The sequence below is a fragment of the Marmota flaviventris genome, chromosome 17 (genome assembly GCF_047511675.1).
Source record: "Marmota flaviventris isolate mMarFla1 chromosome 17, mMarFla1.hap1, whole genome shotgun sequence".
In the NCBI taxonomy this organism is placed as follows: Eukaryota; Metazoa; Chordata; class Mammalia; order Rodentia; family Sciuridae; genus Marmota; species Marmota flaviventris.
Window position 1 is genome coordinate 41,899,927 of NC_092514.1, and position 20,818 is coordinate 41,920,744.

Consider the following 20,818-nt stretch of genomic DNA (forward strand, 5'->3'; position numbering starts at 1 on the left):
GCATTTCATTCAGAGCTCTTTTAGAAAGTACAAGGGAACCATGAAGTGAAATGCAAAATTTGGTTGGAGTGGAAGAAGAAATTCTCCGTTTCTGTTTTAGACTATACCTGTAGCATCCAGCTCTCCCCTTCACACTCCTAACTCAGGACTCTGGGCCTGCTGCTATCAGTGGGCCATACTCCACATTCTCTGCACTTGACTTGGATTTTTACCTTAGTATAATTTGAGTTACTGAACTTTCCCAAACCTTAACTTCCTTTTGTCAGAGGAGGATAATGTCCCCCTCACAGGTTATTATGAGGATGAAGACAGCATCCACACACTACCAAACACAATACTTAGCACAGTTTTACTCCTATCTTCAGGAACTATCTGTTCAACATAAGAAAATTCATCAGAAAATACTCTGAGACCAACACATGAAAACTAAGCACTCTATTAACCTTTTTCTATTCAGGTGAAGACCCTTTTTGTTCATTTTCAGAAGCTTCTCAAAAATGTATGGTTGGCTTTGTAGGCTGCTTCCTTCATCTTCTTATTTAGTCTTGCTAAATTGCTGAGGTTGGCCTCTAACTTGTGATCATCCTGCCTCAGACTTCTGAGTTGCTGGAATTATAGGCATGTATCACCATGTCCAGCTTCTTTCCTTTCTTAATAGCATTCATCACTAGGAAGTAACTTACGTGAAGTGACTTCCGTCATTAGGACCAACCTGCCAAAAGACAAGATCCACCTAATTTAATCTAATCCTTGACACACCTGACCTGAAACTAAAGAGCTTATCTCAACCCCATATATTGCCAAAACCCTGAGTAATGGCTATACTTCTTGGTACCAGCTGAGTCTTACAGATGCCATTCTGTAAGACTGTAATGCCATTTTGGCAGAAGGACTCATCTTATCTACATATGTACATCATTCTGTGTTTAGTGAAACTGAAGTTTTGAGTATACTTTTCCCTCATGCAAGAAAATAACAAACATTTTCAATGTCTATAATGGGCCTAGTACTGATCTCAGCATTGCATTAATTTTAATTGACCTTCATAATTACCCAAGACAGGTCGTGTATACCTCAGTTGACAGATGAGGAGCCAGATTCAGAAAAGGAATATTTGCCACAGGTTCCACTTATGATAAAAGGCACTTCTTCTGGACTCTGAAGCCCTCAATTTCATTGTAAATACCCTGCCTCCCTCTCTACAGCCTCCTTCCAATAAAAGCTACCTTTAGCTAGGTAAATCATATTTCTAAAAGCTGAATGCATTGATTTGAATGATCAAATAAGTACTAAATTCATTACAGTAAAAAAAAAAAAAAAAGGTTGGGCTGGGGATAGAGCTCAGTTGGTAAATTGCTTGCCTTGCATGCACAAGGACCTGGGTTAAAAAATCGCCCCCCCCCAAAAAAAAACAAAACCAAAAAAAACTAAAAGTCCTTTTTTATTAAAATCAACAAACAAATGAACAACTTTTTTAGGTGTAGATGAACCCAAAACTTTTATTTATTTACTTTTAGGTGGTGCTGAGGATCAAACCCAGTGCCTCACACATGCTAGGCAAGTGCTCTACCACTGAGCCCCAGCCCCAGCCCATATGTTTTGTTTTTGTGGTACTGGGGATTGAACCCAGGGCCTCTGACATGCTACAAAAATGGTTAAGTACGAGCTACTGCACCAGCCCATAAAGGTAGTTTTTTAATGACCAATTTCACTTTTTTCTCCCTCTTGTGTAAAGAGTTTTGATTTACTGATACCAATATAGCAGATGCAGAATATGGGTCCAGTAACTGTCGCAGCCAGTACCAGGAAGGAAAAATAAACTACATATGCAGAAATGAGTTAAAAATAGCTTGATGTTAGGTTAAGAAATAATTTAAATGCAAAGCAACTTTGACAGTTTATATCAAAGCTCTAATTAAGAAATCACTCTAGAGATTTATCAGGGCACTGTCTGGAAGTGATCATAGTCCCCCCCACCCCGCCCCTCACCAAACTATATGTATTGTTGGGTGTGGTTGTGTACAACTATAATCCCAGAGACTTGGGAGGCTGAGGCAGGAAGACTGCAAGTTCAAGGCCCGTCTCAGCAATTTAGTGAGACTCTGTTTCAAAAAACAAAACAAAACAAAAAACCCCCCAATGTTTTGGGATGTAGTTCAATGGTAAATTACCCCACTAAGTTAAATCCCCAGTAATGGGGAAAAAAATTAAAAACCACTATCAAACTAAATGTATCATGACTGACTTAACTGTCTAAGCAAATTGGAAGCCATTTGTTGTCTTTTCATGAAACTGTGGTAGACACAAAATTTACTCCCTTATCCTGGTACCAGGGATTGAACTCAGGGGCACTCAACCACTGAGCCACATCCCCAGCCCTATTTTGGATTTTATATAGAGACAGGGTCTCACCGAGTTGCTTAGTGCCTCGCTCTTGCTGAGGCTGGCTTTGAACTTGCAATCTTGCCTCAGCCAGCAAGTGCTGGGATTATAGGCATGCACCATCACACCCAGCTGCCTTAGCCATCTTTAGGTGTACAATTCACTAGTATTAGTTATATTCACATTGTTAGGCAAACAATCTCCAGAACTTTCATCATGTAAAACAATATCCATTAAGTAATCATTCCCCATTTTCCTTCCCTGCCAGCTTCTACAACCACAATTCTTTCTGCTTCTATGGATTTGACTACTCTATAGACACCTCATGTAAGTGGAATCTTTAATGGTTTTTTTGTATTTGGTTCATTTAAAAAAATATTTATTTTTTAGTTGTAGTTGGACACAATACATTTATCGCATCTATTTATTTATTTTTAAAATGTTTATTTTTTAGTTGTAGTTGGACACAATACCTTTATTTCACTTATTTATTTTTATGTGATGCTGAGGATCGAACCCAGGGTCTCGTAACGTGCGAGGTGAGCGCTCTACTTCTGAGCCACAATCCCAGCCCGCATTTATTTATTTTTATATGGTGCTGAGGATCATACCCAGGGCCACGTATGTGCCAGGTGAGCGCTCCACAACCTCAGCCCCTGGCTTATTTAAAAAAAATTTTTTTTAGTTGTAGATGGACACAGTATCTTTATTTATTTATTTTTATGTGGTACTAAGGATCGAACCCAGAGCCTCATTTCTGCAAGGCAAGGGCTCTATCACTGAGCTACAACCCCAGCTCACGTTTGTCTTTTTTTTTTTTTTTGCTTAACATAATGTCCTTAAGATTGTAGCACATGTAAACATTTCTTTTAAAGGCTGAATTTCATTTTCAAGATACACCACATTATCTGTTTATCCACTGACACTGGAGTTGCTTCCATCTTTGGTTATTATTATGTTGCTATGAACATTGGTATACAAGTATGGGTTTTAAGCATACTTTTAATTAATTTGGATATACACTTTTTTTTATTCCAGTACTAGATTTTAACCCCTGGGCTCTCTACCACTGACCTACATCCCCAGCATTCCCCTTCTTCCCTCCCTTTTTTCCTGTTTTTTTTAAGACAAGGTCTCACTAAGTTGCTAAGGTTGGCTTCATACTTGCCATTCTCCTGCATCAGTCTCCTGAATCACTGGGATTACAGGTGCGTGCCAATATGCCCAGCAATTTAAAAACTTCTGAGGATCCTCATACATACGAAACTGTAGTGTCACTGGGTGTGATACAGTGACGCATAACATATGACCCATTTTACATCTCCAATAGTACAGAAGAGTTATGATGTCTCTACATCCTTGACAATATTTGTTTTAGAATACCATCCTAAAAAAATGTTCATCTCAAAATATTTTGGGCAAAGCCACCCTTGGCAACTTAGCAAGGCCCTGTCTCTAAATAAAATATAAAAAAGGGCTGGGGATATGGGATGTGGTCAAGCCCCACTTTGGGAGGGAGGAAGGAAGGAAGGAAGGAAGGAAATTTTGGGGAAGTCCTGGAGATTGACTCCAGGGCCTCACACATGCGAAGCATATGCTTTATCACTGAGCTACCCTGTCACCCTGTCTTGAATTTTACAACTATAAAATAAATGTGTTAAAGCATCTGGGTGTAGTTTGCTAACACATTTGGAACAGTATCTGTGACAGGGTAAACTCTATGCTCTTTGTTAAATGCACAAATCAGCAAAGTTTACAAGCTGGAAATAATTTTTATACTGCAAGTTATATCACTATATAGCAACTGGGTTAAACTTTTTGGTGGGCGGGTACTATGGATTGAATCCCAGGGTGCCTTACCACAGATCAACATCCCCAGGACACCCCCCACTCCTTTTTGAGACAGTTTCTCTAAAATGCCAAGGCTGGCCTTGAATTTAGGATCCTTCTGCCTCAGCCTGCCAAGTTGTTGGGATTTTAGGCATCTGCCACTGTACCCGGCTTGATATATATTTTTTTCTGTGCACTCATTCATTCTATCAATATCTACCTACACATAGTTTTCTAAACAAAAATAAAGTGATTCCACTTTTTACATCCCCCAGTACTGGGGACTGAACCCCTGGGTGCTCTACCACTGAGGTAAACCTTCAGCCTTTTAAATTTTATACTTTGAAACAAGGTCTCACTGAATTGATGAGGCTGGATTCAAATTTGCAACCCTCTTGTCTCAGCCTCCCAAACTGGATGGGATTATAGGCATGTGCAACTGCACTCAGCTTTTAGTAAAATGCTAAATTACTAAGAAATGGCAAGTCAAACTTTAAGGGAAAGCTCCCATTAGCCTTTGAGCTCACAGATGGATAAGACCTTACCTAGGAAATTGCATTCCATACAGAAGAGGAAACAGTTGTGTTTAGAGTTTCAAAGTAATGGGGGATGTAAAAAGAAAAAAAAAAATTGAATTTAGTATTGCTGAAGCAGAATGAAGCTAGAGCTATTACAAACAAATGTGGGATTTTGTCTTAAGTTTTTTTGTGTGTGTGTGGGGCTGGTGATTGAACCCAGGGCCTTGTGCACGTAAGACAAGCACTCTACCAACTGAGGTATATCCCCAGGCCTAAAATATTTTCTTTATAATATCTTAAAATGTAGCTTCATTTCCACTGTCTCAGCGCTTATTAAAATTTATGTTGGGTTGGGCACTGTGGCGCACGCCTGTGATCCCAGTGGCTCAGAAGGCTGAGACAGGAGGATCACGAGTTCAAAGCCACTCTCAGCAATAGCAAGGTGCTAAGCAACTCAGTGAGACTCTCTGTCTCTAAATAAAACATAAAATAGGGCTGGGGATGTGGCTTAGTGGTTGAGGGCCCTAAATTCAATCCCCAGTACCAAAAAATAAATAAATAAATAAATAAAAATTATGTTTATTCATGGTGCTTTTTTTGGGGAGTGGGATTGGGTACCAGGGATTGAACTCAGAGGCACTATACCACTGAGCCACATCTCCAGCCCTACTTTGTCTTTTATTTAGAGACAGGGTCTCACTGAGTTGTTGAGTACCTTGCCACTGCTGAGGCTGGTTTTGAACTTGAGATCCTCTTGCCTCAGCCTCCTGAGCTGCTGGGATTACAGGTGGTACATGGCTCGTGGTGCTTTTTAAAGACCTAACTTGACCCTGTCTTTCATGTGAGGTGAAACACAAAGAGGTTTGTAATAATATAACACAATTCCTACAGTGCAGAGGAAGAGCTGTAACTGAAACTCCAAACTTAGGAGTTTTCTCCTTTTCCAGCAGAATTTTCCCAGGTCTCTTTATCTCCATCTTTAGGCTTTTAGAAGACTAGGGAAGAGTGATATGGTCACTTTCTTAAAGTCTAAAAAACTCACTTCATTAGTCATTTTCAAAGTGACTTCATGAACACCATCTCCAGATGCTGTTACGAGTCTCTTCTGCTACACATCTTAATTTTCTTGAATATGAGTGCTTTTGTTCTAGTTCCAACTGTTTCTCACACAATGTTCTGTAATAAAAAGTCTGCAAAATGTAAATAATCCTGAGTCCCAACCAAAAGCAATCACAACTAAATTGGAAACAGACTATGAATGCAGGAACACTATATTTATTAGGTCAATAATTCGTTTTTAGCAATACAAGTACAGAATATATCACAATGCTGGTTACAAACATACTTAGTATGATTTAATAATTACAAATAATGGTGGACACTACAAGTCAGTGAGAATGATATGAAAGGTCATTCTGACACAATGAACTGTCTTCAAAAATCTATTAACCTTAGTTATTTCTATAGAAATTACTGTGGCACTAGTAGTGGGGACTTTCATGTAAAGAATGTTAGTGATTTGTTTTTAATTGTTCATTAAGAGCTTTTTATTTTGAGGCTATTAAACTAAAATCCCCTGTTGCTTAATAAAGTATAAAAATAGTACTGACCTGGTAATATTTAATAAAATGTAGCATTCACTCACATCATAAAACTAAATTGAAAAGTTTTAGTTACCATGGCAACATATCTTTCCATAAAAGAAATATACAGAAATGAGTGATGTTACACAAATGGTACCTGCAACGGTTATTTAATGATCCAATACTTAACTGTGCACCACAAACCAAGTTTTCTAGATATCTATATATAGCATATATATATTTAATCTTAAATTTTACTTTTGAAAAACATGTGCACTTCAACAAACTCACTAAGGCCACTCATGCTATAGATACCTAGGATTGCAATTAAGAATAGTATTATTTAATAAGTCCTAAAGCACACTCCTTCAGATCAACAGGGTAAAACCAGCTTTCCACCTAAAACATTCCTGAGATTCGTGGACAAAAGAATTACAAGTGTTCGAATTGGAATTTAATCCAAATATCATATTAAAAAAATGTCTTGGTAACTTGAAGTCCTCCAAAGTCAAGAGGTGAAATATGCATTAATTTTTAAAGCAAAAATAAAATTCTTAAAAAAAATTCTTTGAAGTATTTTTCCAGTAGTAACTTTGCCATTCAGAAAAAGAAGTCTGGAAACAACAAGGCTACAAATCCTGGGAAAAACATAAAAATAAGTACTAATTAACAATGCCTGCTCTTAGCAAATCATTTTTTTTAAGTTTGTAGTTTTGGCCAAAAGCTTCAATCATGTTTTCAGCATGTTTACCAATCAGCTTTCCGTCTGCACTATAAAGAGAATGCCAAATGGCATTCTGATTATTTCTAAGATTGCAGCCATTGTACTTAAAAATGGGGGTTTTGCTGTGTTGCCCGTGGTGGCCTGGAACTTGTGAGCTCAAGTGATCTTCCCACCCACCCCAGCCTCCCAAATAGCTGGGACTATAGGCATGCACCACTACATGTGACTTTCTGTACTTAATTTTTGCAAGATTGTGAAATCCTACAGGTTATGAACAAAGGTCTCTTGTTAAATCCTTTGTTTTCGCAATGCAACAATATTTGGGCAGGGGTTACTACAAAGCAATAGTGAGTGCATTCTTAACTAAAGAACAGATTTGATAGTAGTAAAGGTCCTTATTCTTTGGGCAAAGTCCGTTTTGGGGACCCATAAATATTATGCTCTAAAAAACTGAATAGGCTCTATTAAACTGAAGTTGAAAGTGAGTGACCACCTGTATGGCATGTGTGTGAGAGCTTCCTGATGCCCTCAATTTGAATAGCACCAATCTTTTTGGGTAGAACTCAGGAAATGATGAGACCAAAGGCCCTTATTTAACATTACTTCATTAAGCTTCCAGAAAAATATTTAAGTTGGCCAAGGCTTCCTTACACTGGACCCCATTATATGTAAAAAAGTTTAGTTATTGTGGGTATAATTTTATTACTTTTAGTTTTATTTTTTAATGTCATAAATCATGGTGGCATTCATTTCTCAAATTTGCCCTCAACATCTTTACTAAAGGGATAAATCCTATACTTAAAAATTATTAGGATATTATTATTCATCAGAATCAGAATAATGCAATTATTAAGTCATATCACTAACAAAACAGCTAGAGTGTATGTTTTATAAACACTTATGGACTTAAAGAAAACTACATTAAATTAGCGGTAAAAAGGAAAAACTGCCAATAATGACATGGGGTAGGGGATGACACTGGCTGCCAGCTGACATTATCACCCTGTGATCCAAGTCTTCTAAATATTGTGTCACTTTATCACTGAGTGTGAGCTAAGTTGAATTCAAACTGAGTTAGGGAAGATAAGGCTTTAAAGTCTTTTGCTTGATTTTATCCTAGGAAATGTTGTATGTGCACAAACCCTCCTGCCCCCCCAAAAACAAAAAACAAAAAACAAAAAAAAAAAAAGAAAAAACAAAACAAAAAAAGATAAAAAAAAAAAAAAAGAAACTTCATGTGGAAACATAAGTTTCAAAATATTTATTGAAAAACAATTTACCACAACATTCCTATACCAGAAATATACCATAGGACTCTAATAACCAATAAAAGTATACAAAGCCTATCCTGAAAATATCTTTGGAGGTATTAAATATATAGGTCCATGAGGACAGAGCTGAGTAACTTAAAATGTTAGTCCTTGGTCACACAGACTATTTAGTAATTAATAAAGGGTGACTCTTGGCATCAGACTGCAATTAACTGGGAGGGGGACCAGATTCATAAACTGCAGGCATGCCAATTTATTCTTTCCAGAATTTAAAGAGAATAATTTGAGGCAAAAAAATCCAGATTTCTAAATCACAAAGTTATCATCTTAGGGATCTGGGCTTGCTTATCTCTTCAGGTATACCTCTGAATAATTTAAATGCACTGGCTCATAACTAACAAAAATGCAAATAGCGGTTTCAAACAAGGTTAAAGTTGGGAAGTTAAAAAAAAATATTTAAAATTAAATCACCAATTAGTTTTTCTGTACTCTATGTGAATTTAGAATTTACTCTCACCCAACATGCATGTTAAGAGAAAAACCAAAATTCAATACACACTCACTCACGCACAGACTACTCCAAGCATTAGCTTGGAATAACATCTCTAATGGCCAAGTCATGAACCCCTGAAAATAGGGGAGAAACCCAGATTCTTAACTGTAGAGGCACCAGATGGGCCACTATAATAAGAATTGAGGTAATAGCAAAAGACCTTTGTTTCTTGGTTTGCTACATGTCATAACTTCTCAAATTTGAACATTACCTCAACATTAAATAACCCAACTGACTTAATTTAAAAAATAAGAACAAGAAGAACAAAAAGATGAAAAAGAAAATTAGAACCCAATAAATGGAAAGATAGATTGGTGAAATACAACTATCATTAGGGGATCTTTCCATTTGACTACTGGGTTTCAGATAAAATGATGCTGTTTTATATACCATAAAAGTAAAGGAATTTCTTAGAAGACATATTTCTGGGCATTCATTTTCCATTATCCCCACAGATAACACAGTAACCTAAAATTTCCACCTGGACATGAGCTATTTCACGACTCTTAGCCAAAACATTTGTTTATTGTGTTGATTATTAGAGTAAATTTTAAATAATGGTGGTAGTTGCAGCGGGCATTATAGACTTGCTTATGGCATTGCCATCTATGTACCTTGACTAAAGATGTACCACTAAAAATTACCAAATTTCCCTAGTTCGGTATCTATTATATGAATGTAGTTTGTGCATTATCATTTTCCCTTATAGAGCTAAATGAAATCATTCTATTGATAAAAGTATATGCAGGGGCTAAAATAATAATCTAAAGCCTCTGGTCCAAATAACTACCTTTTCTATTAGGATGGTCCTTTATAGATCCTCCTGGTCCTGTTAGCAAACGCTGTTAGAGCATCTTGCATTGTTGTACCAAAAACAAACAAACAAACAAAAAAAAATGAGTTAAAACCGCTGGTCTATCATATTTTCTATTACTTACAGATCAACACTGGTCCAGTTCAGATGAATCTGACAGTCCTTCTCTTATAATATAGTTCTAGAGTGGTTGTATCCACTTCTCTGGGAAAGGTGGCCAAATCTAAAGTCAGGATGTCCCTCTTTTATTAGTACTTGTGTTAACTTTTCTATACTGCATATAAAGATTTTCCCCGTAAAATTTCTTTACAGTACAGTATTGAATACCTCCACATGGAAGAATTTTATGTTAAAAAGTTGTTAAGATCATCCTTACATAATAAGAATGCAACTCTTTTAAACTCTTAAATAGTTTTATTTAGGGGTTCTTTTTTTTTTTTCCTTTCAGGCTTTCTGTAAAACGAATTATTTTTTAAAAAGAAAGAAAGAAAAAAAAAAAGGGGGGTTTTCTGTTGTTTGTTCTACTAGGTTGAGAATGTGGGCCAGACTACTTATACATGCGATACATGCTGAATATAACTGAATATATGCTTATTCTACGGACACTCTGCAAGATAGGGATTACCCAAAATAGGGCTTTCAATGGACTGGACCAGTGTTTCAATGCAAATTCCAGCCCCCCAAAACAACATGGTTTTGATTTCACAGTATGAATTCCCTGGAATCTGGGAAAAGATAATTGGTTAACTGAGGTCCTCCCTCAGCAACTTGGTCCCTCAATATTCTGAGAAATCAGGAAGGACTGCACCACTTCTTCAGTGGACTGGGGGCTGGTGTTAACGTCTTCAAGAGCATCGGTCACTGAATACTGCCGATCTCGCAACCGGTTCCAGTTAGACAGAACATTGTGATATTCGAACACTTTCTCATAATTTCCAATGGAGTTGTAAAGTTTAATGAGACCTCGGTAATCATATTCTAGTCCACTGTAGCCTTCACCAAAAAGTTTCTTCCCTGAAAATAAAAATAAATAAGTAAAGGAAAGTTCTAATAACGAAATGTAAGTCTTTCAACACAAACTAAGTTTAATTATTTAAATAGACTGGCTTGGTTTTATTCCCCTAAAAGGAATAGATACAATTCTTATATCACTGCCAGGCAAGCGGCACATCCCTGTAATCCTAGCTACTCAGGAGGCTGAGGCAGGAGGACTGCAAGTTCAAGGTCATTCCAGCAACTCAAGTGAGACCCTGTCTCTATTTAAAAAATAGAAAGGTCTGGGAATATATTTCAGTCCTCGGTTTGCCCCCCATCCAAGACCCCCCAAAAAATTCAGTTCAGAACATTCTTCTATCACCACCTCGGAACCATTTCCACCCATGTGCTATCTGAACTTTGAAGGACTGAATTTCTAAAGAAATCTCAAAGAAGAATGGCAGCATTTCCAACAACAAAAAAACACACATACATAAGGCTATGCACAACAACAGTGACTGTTCTGGCAAAATATAGAAACAAATGAAAATATTTAGAATAGTTCAATTGTGGTATGATCACTTAATTGGCATAATGTTAAGCTATAATCCAAGAAGGAAAGTTTCAGCACTCAATGAGCTCATATGCAGGGATTTGTAGGGTATGCTAAGTTAAACAAAAAAAGTCAAAAAATAGTATCTATGTAGTATGCTATATGTTTGTGTAGGAAAATAAGAAAGTACATATTTATCTTTTATCTACATATCAGGAAGTTGGGAATGGATAGAAGAAATGAGGGAATATTACATGTCCCTGGACAAACCTTTCTGTATAGTTGTGATTTTAAGAACAGTAATATTTCACATATTCAAAAAATACTTAATAAAATATGCAGGGAGGGGACGAATGTAATACAAAAATAAATGAATCTAATTGTTTTTCAAATTAATAACATACCCATATTGAAGAGGGAAGTGATAACTCCATCTGCATTTGAACATAGTATTCCGAAAATACACTACTTTCAGGTTAAAGACAAAGAAAACTGTAAACAATGATATTACTCTAAGTAGCAGGTTTGTTTTTTACAGGTGTATGTGTTACCAATTCTGAAACTACATGCATTTGGGGACTAAGCAAGTAAGTCAATATATGATGGCAAATGAGGGAGACATGTAAATATGAATACATGATTTATGACAAGGGGAAAAAGACAATCTTCTGAAGAAATGGTCTTGGGTCTATTGTATGTCCATATGGAAAAAAATGAAAAAAAAAATTTTTATTATTTTTTAAGATTGCTGTCTCATACTATAAAATAAAGGGCTTCTGTTCTTTAAAAGACACCCTTAGAAAAACAAGCAATAAAATGAGGGAAGATATTGGCAATATATGTAACCAACAAAAAGGGTTTGTTGTATCTATATTTAACTAAAGAAGTTCCATAAATGAGTAAGAAAATGACAAGACAATCAATATGGAAATAGGCAAGAGGTATAAAAGGCACTTCATAAGATGGCAACCATGGCATCTTATTTTGTAATACCTTGAATTGGAAACTATCCAAATCTTCCATATGTTCATTAACAGTGGAATGGACAATGACACACTAATCCAATAAAATATTACATTATATAACATGAAATTAACAAGTGAGAGTGAAATGACATAATACAGATATATTTTACAATTAAGGTTCATTAAAAGAAGTCACATGTAAAAATATCATATAACTCCATTTACATAAAGTTCAAAAAACAGGTGAAGAATCTGTTTTGTGACGTTAAAGAGAATAGAAGGGAGGTGTGGGAGAGATGGGGCAGTAACTGCACTAAGTCAAAAGCAATATTTTTACCTACACTTGACACTCTAGTAAGAGTCACACCTCTTGCTATTGCTTCAATATCAAACAAGCACCATTAGCAAAGTATTCCAGATGATGTCCTGGTGGTATCTGGATATCCTCTGCAATTCAGTAATAGTATTTCCCTTTTACAACATATTAAAAGACATGGTGACCCACTGGTCTTTGAATCAAATGACTAAAGGAAATTTAAAGGTAACATACCAATTGCTATAGATCGCAAATAAAGTTTCTCAGCATTTTCATACTGATTCATGTCATAATTATACAAAGAAGCCAGATGTCCCACTGAAAGGGCTACTTCATAATCTTCTTGACCAAGAAGTTGCTCTTTAATCTGAATTGCTTTAATGTGCATTTCTTCAGCTTCCTGTAAAATAATTATGTGAATTAATATACTTTACTTATGTCAGCAATTCTTACCCAATGAGCAAAATTCTTCTAAATGTCAAAGACAGTTTATGAAAAGTACCATAAAGCAATAAGATCAAAAAATACACCAAGCTATTCCAAGAGCTGCCAATGGAAAACATTCCTGGTTTTTGGAAACTGTGTACTGTACATAAGGTGATAACAGTGATTAGTTTCTAATGCCAAAAGTAAAATAGAAATAGAAAATTGTTAAGAAAAAATTAACAAGGCATTTAAAAATGAAATTTAGTTAATACATTCCAAGATTTAACAGGACCTTGTTAAGGAGGTGTTAATTCATACAAACATACACTTTGGGGGAATTTTGATAGTTTTTATCAGGTAAAAAGATGTTCTTTTTAAAAAAAAATTTTAGGTGTATATAGATACAGTATCTTTATTTATCTATTTTTATGTGATGCCAAGGCTCAAACCCAGCACCTCACCAATGTGAGGCAAGTGCTCTGCCACTGAACCACAACCTCAGCCCAAAATTGAACGTTAAACTCATTCTTTCCTTCCTGTAAGCTCAAAATGGACAATATTAATACATTATAAGCCATAATTCTAAAAGGGATTCAAAATCAGAAATTTTATTGCTACAATTAAGAATATTTAATTATTAATGAGTAATTATACAATTACCTCTTGGTATTAATACCTGTTATTTCTTGCATATCAATCATGTGTCAGGCATTCTGCTATGAGCTGGACATACTTAAGTTAGCAAAGGATTATGTTTGAAGTCTTTTTAAAAAAATTATTTATATATGACAGCAGAATGCATTATAATTCTTATTACACATATAGAGCACAATTTTTCATATCTCTGGTTGTATACAAAGTATATTCACACCAATTTGTCTTCATACATGTACTTTGGATAATAATGATCATCACATTCCATCATCATTTATAACCTCAAGCCCCTTCCCTTCCTCTCCAACCCTTCTACCCTATCTAGAGTTCATCTATTCCTCCCATGCTCCCTCTCTCTATCTCATTATGAATCAGCCTCCTTATATCAAAGAAAACATTCGGCATTATCTTCTCTAACTCCATCCATTTACCTGCAATTATCATGTGTTTGAAGTCTTTCTGTAACAATCATATCAGACTTTTTGATTTGACCTGTTTCTTTTCCATGGTCCCAATTCTCTAATTTTATTTTAACGATTATGTTATTTTATACTCACTGTTTGCTAAATTACTTTGTGAAATTAAGTAGAAATATAATGAATCTATGCTACATTATTTAAAATTACTGAACATTTATTATTTAAGGAGAGAAAAATATGAAATATGTTTCTACCTTAAATTTTCTCATTGACTGATAAAGTCTTCCAAGGTTACCATAGTGTTTTGCAGTCTGTACATTAAATTCCCCAAAAGCTTTTTTAGCTAGTTGAAGTGAAGACAGGTGCAAATCATGAGCTTCTTGAAGCAGCCTCTGTTCAGTTTCCTTATTATGACAGTCAATAGCAATCTCCTCTAAAATAAGTGCTGAATAGAAAGCAACAAATTAGTGTACTTCAAAATCATCTACTAAGCTAAAGGAACATCTAAATGAAAAACAAATAATAGTGATATTTATTGACTATATTTATATGTAATGATAATTTAGAACTGGTCAGGATCATAGGATTCCACTTCAACTGTACATTTTTGCAGAAATCATTCTATTTTAGATAGCATATTCAATTCAAATTTAAGAAAAACAATGGTATAACTCAAATTATTTTGCAGTATCAGTTTCTACTTTAATGGACTGTTTTACCTTACTGATGAGTGTGTGTATGTATTATTTTAAAGTTGTAGATAGGCACAATACTTTTATTTTATTTATACGGTGCTGAGGATGGAGCTCAGTGCCTCATTATTCGAGACAAGCGCTCTACCACCGAACCACAACCCCAGCCCTTGGTAAATATATTTTTAAAGTAAATGTCAGGAAGAGGCAAACTTTTTAATCTTATGAAACTGTATCAAGGAGTACCTAAGCACTTTTGAAATTTTTGAAACCAGCCTTTATAAAACATGACCTTTAACCAAACACAACTAGAAGAACCAGCTTCTTCCTACTTTACTTGACCACTAAGTCAGGCCAGAAGATATTTTATTTTCAAAGCTGCATTCAAAAATTTAAAATTCCATCTAAAATCTTGAAAAAAAATATGTACACACACACACACATACATAGAAAACACACACACACACACACACACACACACACACCTGTATCAATTTCATTTCTTGAAAAACTGTCTACACAAAGGTGGGTAAAAGATTTACCTCACTGTAGCAATATTGAACAACAAAATGTTAAAGATACAAAGGGTCAGTAACAGAGGTGAGGTTAAATACACTTCTAGAAAAAAGGGTAAATAGCAACATATATTCAAATGGAAAAACTTTCATAATGCATTAGGTGAAAAAAGCAGGTTATAAAACTAAAAGAAATACTTATTCACTTAATTATCTTATTTATAGAAAAAAGCTGAAATAACATCCATCAAAATGTTGATTCAGAAACGGTAGGGTTTCGGGTAACTTTTCTTTTTTTTTAAACTTGCTTTTAATTTTTGAAATTTTCATGTATTTGAGTAACTTAACTGTCAAGCTCAAGGAAGAAAAAGTCCAGTTCCAGAAACAAGGTAAAATTTATCCAAAATGCATGAAATCACCCTAACGATGACCAACATGTTAGCAAAATAAATGCATTAAATCAAAAATCTTTGGTGGGCTGGGTGCAGGTGGTATATCCCTATAATCCCAGAAACTCAGGAGGTAGAGGCAGGAAGATCCCAAGTTCAAAGCCAGTCTCAGCAATTAGTAAGACCCTGTCTCAAAAAAAAAAAAAAAAAAAAGTAGTTCCTGAGGTATAATTTGCCTACCATGTTCAATCCCCCAATCCCTAGTACTTAAAAAATACCCTCCTCTATCCTCTATAAAGCTAAAGCTACAAAACCCATAAACCCATCTTCAGTATTTTACTCATGACTATGTAATCATTGTGTAACTCATTATTCTCATAAGAAATGCTTGTATTAATTTCTTGCATGCAAGAAAGAAAGGAAGGAATAAAGAAAGGAGAGACAGGAAAAAGGCACCTTAATAATATTATATGAGAGAAGTGAACAATCTTTCACCAAGAACCACTGGAAACTGTGGAGTTGACAGAATTGGTTATTTTAGAAATACGGAGATACAGTCTAATTCTACTACCTCTGAGAAAATAAACACCCCTATTTTATGCCACACATTATCATTCTAAAATTATCTGAGACTGGATTACAAAGGGTACCTTTCACCCTCTTTGAAGAAGCCAAAAGAAGATGATCTTCAGGTAGGATGTGGGTAATGATACCAATAGCTCTTTCTGCATGAAATCTGCAATACAGATAAATAATAGTCTGGCATTTCTTTTTAGTTACAAATGATTTAAGCATTTTAAAAAAATCATGCTATAATACTGATAGAAAGTACTTATAAAACTATGGTAAATAATCAATTTTTTGTTTGTTTCACATTTTCAATCTATTGTGGACTAAGCTTTTAACTCTGTTACCCCTCCATCCACACAGGCCTACATGATTCCTAGCATGCAAAGCATAGTCTCACCCTTGCATGTGATTTACCCTCTCTCTGCAATGCTCTTCCCCTGAATATTCACATGGCTCACTCTCATTGAATAGGCCTTTCCAGAATAGACTACATAAATCTTCCTAAAAATAATCTACTATCATTCTCTAAACTCAGTCTTCTTTATTCTTTACAAAGTATTCTTATCTGACATGCTTGGTTACTTGTTTTATGTTCCATCTCACCAAATAAAAGGTAAGCTATTTGTCCATTTTATCTGCCAATTTTCAAACAACTCTAAGCCTCCTATCTCTATTTCTAGTAATTCTAAAATTTCTCAAACCTATCTTCAAATTCACTAATTATCTCTTTCTCGTAATTAAACCTGATGTTTAACCTGTTTACTGAGTTGTTTTTTTTTAATATTTATTTTTTAGGTGTAGATGGACACAACACAATGCCTTTATTTTTATGTGGTGCTAAGGATCGAACCCAGGTCCTGCCCGTGCTGCTCAGCTCTCTCCCACTGAGCCACAATCCCCCAGCCTTGTCTACTGAGTTTTAATGTCGATGATTATTTTCCATTTCTAGCTATTCATTTTATTTTTTTATAATAGGTCTTTTCCTTATGAAGATTTAATTTATAAAACAAGTTATTCACCTATTTAAATAAATGTATAACTCAGTGATTTTTAAAATATATTCCATTATACAGCCATCACCATAATCAATTTTAGAAATATTTTCATCACGTCAAAAGAAACCCAGGTCCATTAGTAGTCACTCCCCATTTCTCTCCAACTCCCAGCCTAAGTAACATTGATTTACTTTCTGTCTTTATGGATTTGCCTATTCTGGACATTTCATATAAATGGAATTATACAAGATGTGATCCTTTTTGACAAGCTTCTGTCACTTAGCACAAAATTTTCAAGGGGTCAACTGCGCTATAGTATCAGTTATTTTATTTTGAAATCTAAACTGAGTACTTGTAGTCCTAGTCTTCTGAAGGCTAAGGCAGAGTGGCTTAAGCCTGGGAGTCCCAAGCCAGCCTGGGCAACATAGCAAGACCCAACTTGGGGGAAAAAAGTAAACACAATCTTTATTTTCCCTCCAAAATATTACTGATTTTTTTTTTTTTTATATTAAGATTGGCAAACTTTTTATTTTTTTTTTGGTACTGGGGATTGAACCCAGGGGTGTTTACCCATTGAGCCACATCCCCAGCCCAGGGTTGGCAAACTTTTAAGGGGCCAGATAGTAAATATTTTAGGTTGTGTTGGCCACACATTCTTTGTCCTAACTATCTAACTCTGTTGTTGTGGTATTAAAGCATTCATAGAAAACAGATGAATAAATGAATGAGTAGGGCTACATTCCAGTAAAATTTTATTTTGCCTGCAGGCCACAGTTTGCTAACCCATCTTATATCTTTAATCATTAAAGAATACATACTTCATAATATTTTGACTCAAGTTCAAAGGGTTCCAATCATTATGTTTGTTGACCCTCACTCATAGAAAAATGTTTCCTTATGTATTTTGTAATTTTTGATGGTGACTTCACTTTAGGTAGAGCCATATCTATGACATACTTGTAAGTGTTTTGGGTTTTCTCCCAGAAGATATCCCAAGAGAACTAGCAGCTTCACAGTGCTCTTCAATGTTTTTCTCAGTCTGTAGGTTCCTGCATACATAATCCCCAGGCTCCAAAGTGATATAATCTGTAGTTAATACATTCCTCTGTGGCACTCCTTTAGTTTACTGTGAGCCCAAGCTCAGATAATGTTTCCTTGTCATGTCTCTGCTGTGGGGTAATTTTTCCTTCCCATTTGTCCTTTTCTTGAGGTATACTCTTGTTTGTTTTTTTAAATATTTATTTTTTAGTTGTAGTTGTCAATACCTTTATTTTTTTTACATGGTGCTGAGGATTAAACCCGGGCCTCACACGTGCCACATGAGCGCTCTACCGCTGAGCCATAACCCTATGCCTGAGGGTATACTCTTGATCCTGGCTTCATGTGAGGGTTTCATTTCTAACTCAACAGCCAGTTACAGAAATTTCTAAGCTTTCCTACCACCCCTAAATGGTTTACACCATAGTTTGTGCCATTGAATTTTTAATGTCCATTATTGATTAAGGATTTATCCTCATTCTTGCAAGCTCAGTTACACATTTTAAGAGATGACTGTAATATTTTATTCAATATTTCTGTGTGCTTTAAGCAAGATGTTTTTAGGTTATTAAAATGGTCTAATATTTAGCCACAGGCTGCTGCATTACTCAAAGAAAAATTATTTAAGAAAATAATCAAAAGATAAATCATTTTCTTTATAAAAATGTCTCAATATTAAACTATAGAGTCTAAATGAATAGCTTATAAATTGGTATGATTTTAAAATAACTTAAGAAACATTTTAGGCATCTTCTTAAAGCTCCGAGAGAGAAATTTAATCCATAAACTAAATTAAGTACTATTGTATTGGGGAAAAAAATAAAACAAACAAAAAATGGTATTTACTAATTTACTGAGAAGGAATGTGGAACTTACAGCGCATTGTCAAATTTTCCAGAGCTATACTGGTGAACATAAGAAGAATAAGCCAAGTCTTCATGTGCAGTTGCTACATGGATATTTTTGCCACCAAACACTGACTGTCGAATATCAAGGGCTGCCTGAAAAAGTAATAAAAATATTTAATAATATTGTCAGCCTTTAGAAAATACCACCTATCTTAAATTAAACATTTTAATATTTTATATACCCAATCTCATAAATTTAATTTCTAAAATATTAGTTTTTAAGCCTTCTATGTAATAGTAAATTAATGAGTGCTCTATAAAAGGAAGGCAGGGCTCAAAGAGTTAATTTTGAAATAGTGATTTATATACCATGAACAAACACAAGTCGGCAAGTCAATTTAGGGTGAAAAGAAAAAAGAACCATCAACATACCTGATAAATTGCAACAGACTGACAGATATTATCTACATTGAGTAAGTAGAACCCATAATCTAGCAGTGTATCAGAATATTTTGGGTGTTTGGATCCAAAATGATCCCTATAAAAAGATGAAAAACTATTAGTATATAATGGAGAGTAACAATTCAAAATGACATTTGTAAAAGACTTAAAAACAACATACTACAGGGACACAGCCACATCAATATTTATAGCAGCACAATTCACAATAGCTAAACAGTGGAACCAACACAGATGCCCTTCAGTGGATAAATGGATTAAAAAATGTGACATATATACACAATGGAATTTTACTCAGCAATAAAAGAGAATAAAATCATGGCATTTGCAGGTAAATGATGGCGCTAGAGAAGATAATGCTAAGTGAAGTTACCCAATACCCAAAAAACAAATGCCGAATGTTTTCTCTGATATAAGGAGGCTGACTCATAGTGGGGTAGGGAGGAATTGATGAATTCTAGATAGGGCAGATGGGTGGGAGGGAAAGGAAGGGGGCAGGGGATCAGCAATAATGGTGGAATGTGATAGACAACATCATCCAAAGTACATGTATGAATACACGAATTGTTGTCAACATACTTTATATACAGCCAGAGAAATGAAAAATTGTGCAGTATACATGTAATAAAAATTATAATGCATTCTGCTGGCTTTTTAAAAGAAAAAAATCAATAAAAATAAATAAATAAAATGACATTTGAAATAACCACCACCTACCGTGCCAAATACACTGCATGTTTAATTAATTGTTCTGCCTTCTTAAATTCACGTTTTACTACACAAGCCTAAAGATGATAAAATGAAAAATTGTTACCTTTTAAACAGTTCATTAGTGTGCTAAAATAAATATAGTTTATATATTTTAGTTATAGTAGTAAGAAAAAAAATCTTCAAACAGAAAGATTCTATTTGTAATTTTTTTATTTCCAAGTTATTTATAAACTATTATAAACAGATCTGCATATAACCTAAAAAAAACATAAAGTTTAAAATTTTTACAGCCATTTTCAGTGCAAAACCATGACAAAGTTTCCTAATAAAGCTGGTATAACTACCTTCCTTATTATTAAAATAAAATAGTAGGAGGAGGGCTTACTGTAGTATTTTCTAAGGTACTTAGAAAGGTACCTTAAAGTACTAATCCCAGTTCTGGAGTGGCTTACAATGATCTTTCATAGTTTTCCTGTAATATATTTTTTCCTAAGTCTACAGCACCTGATATTCCAGGTGCTCTCCCATGTAAGTGCAACCTAGGCCCAACCCTCACCTTAAGATATCAGATGAGATGGGGAGTATTTAGGGTGGTATGCCTTAGACTCAACTAATAAT

General features: G+C 35.0%; 1 protein-coding gene across 2 annotated transcripts in view; it reads right to left on the reverse strand.

The window, feature by feature from the left end:
* Positions 1–5,983: 5,983 nt before the first annotated feature.
* Appbp2 (amyloid beta precursor protein binding protein 2) overlaps positions 5,984–20,818 on the reverse strand; it is a 54,934-nt gene continuing 40,099 nt past the window's right edge. The window contains exons 7-14 of one of the 2 annotated variants that reach the window (XR_003584810.3): positions 20,207–20,274; positions 19,463–19,568; positions 19,059–19,183; positions 16,230–16,315; positions 14,238–14,428; positions 12,719–12,884; positions 9,652–10,689; positions 5,984–6,951 (exon numbers count right to left, since the gene is read on the reverse strand). Coding sequence is in view for 1 of the 2 variants with exons in the window: in XM_027950274.2 (XP_027806075.1) it covers positions 10,436–10,689; positions 12,719–12,884; positions 14,238–14,428; positions 16,230–16,315; positions 19,059–19,183; positions 19,463–19,568; positions 20,207–20,274 (996 nt within the window). In the remaining variant the exon portion in view is untranslated. Of the gene's footprint in view, positions 10,690–12,718; positions 12,885–14,237; positions 14,429–16,229; positions 16,316–19,058; positions 19,184–19,462; positions 19,569–20,206; positions 20,275–20,818 lie in introns of both variants that reach the window. The other variant, XM_027950274.2, reaches the window with a different exon arrangement.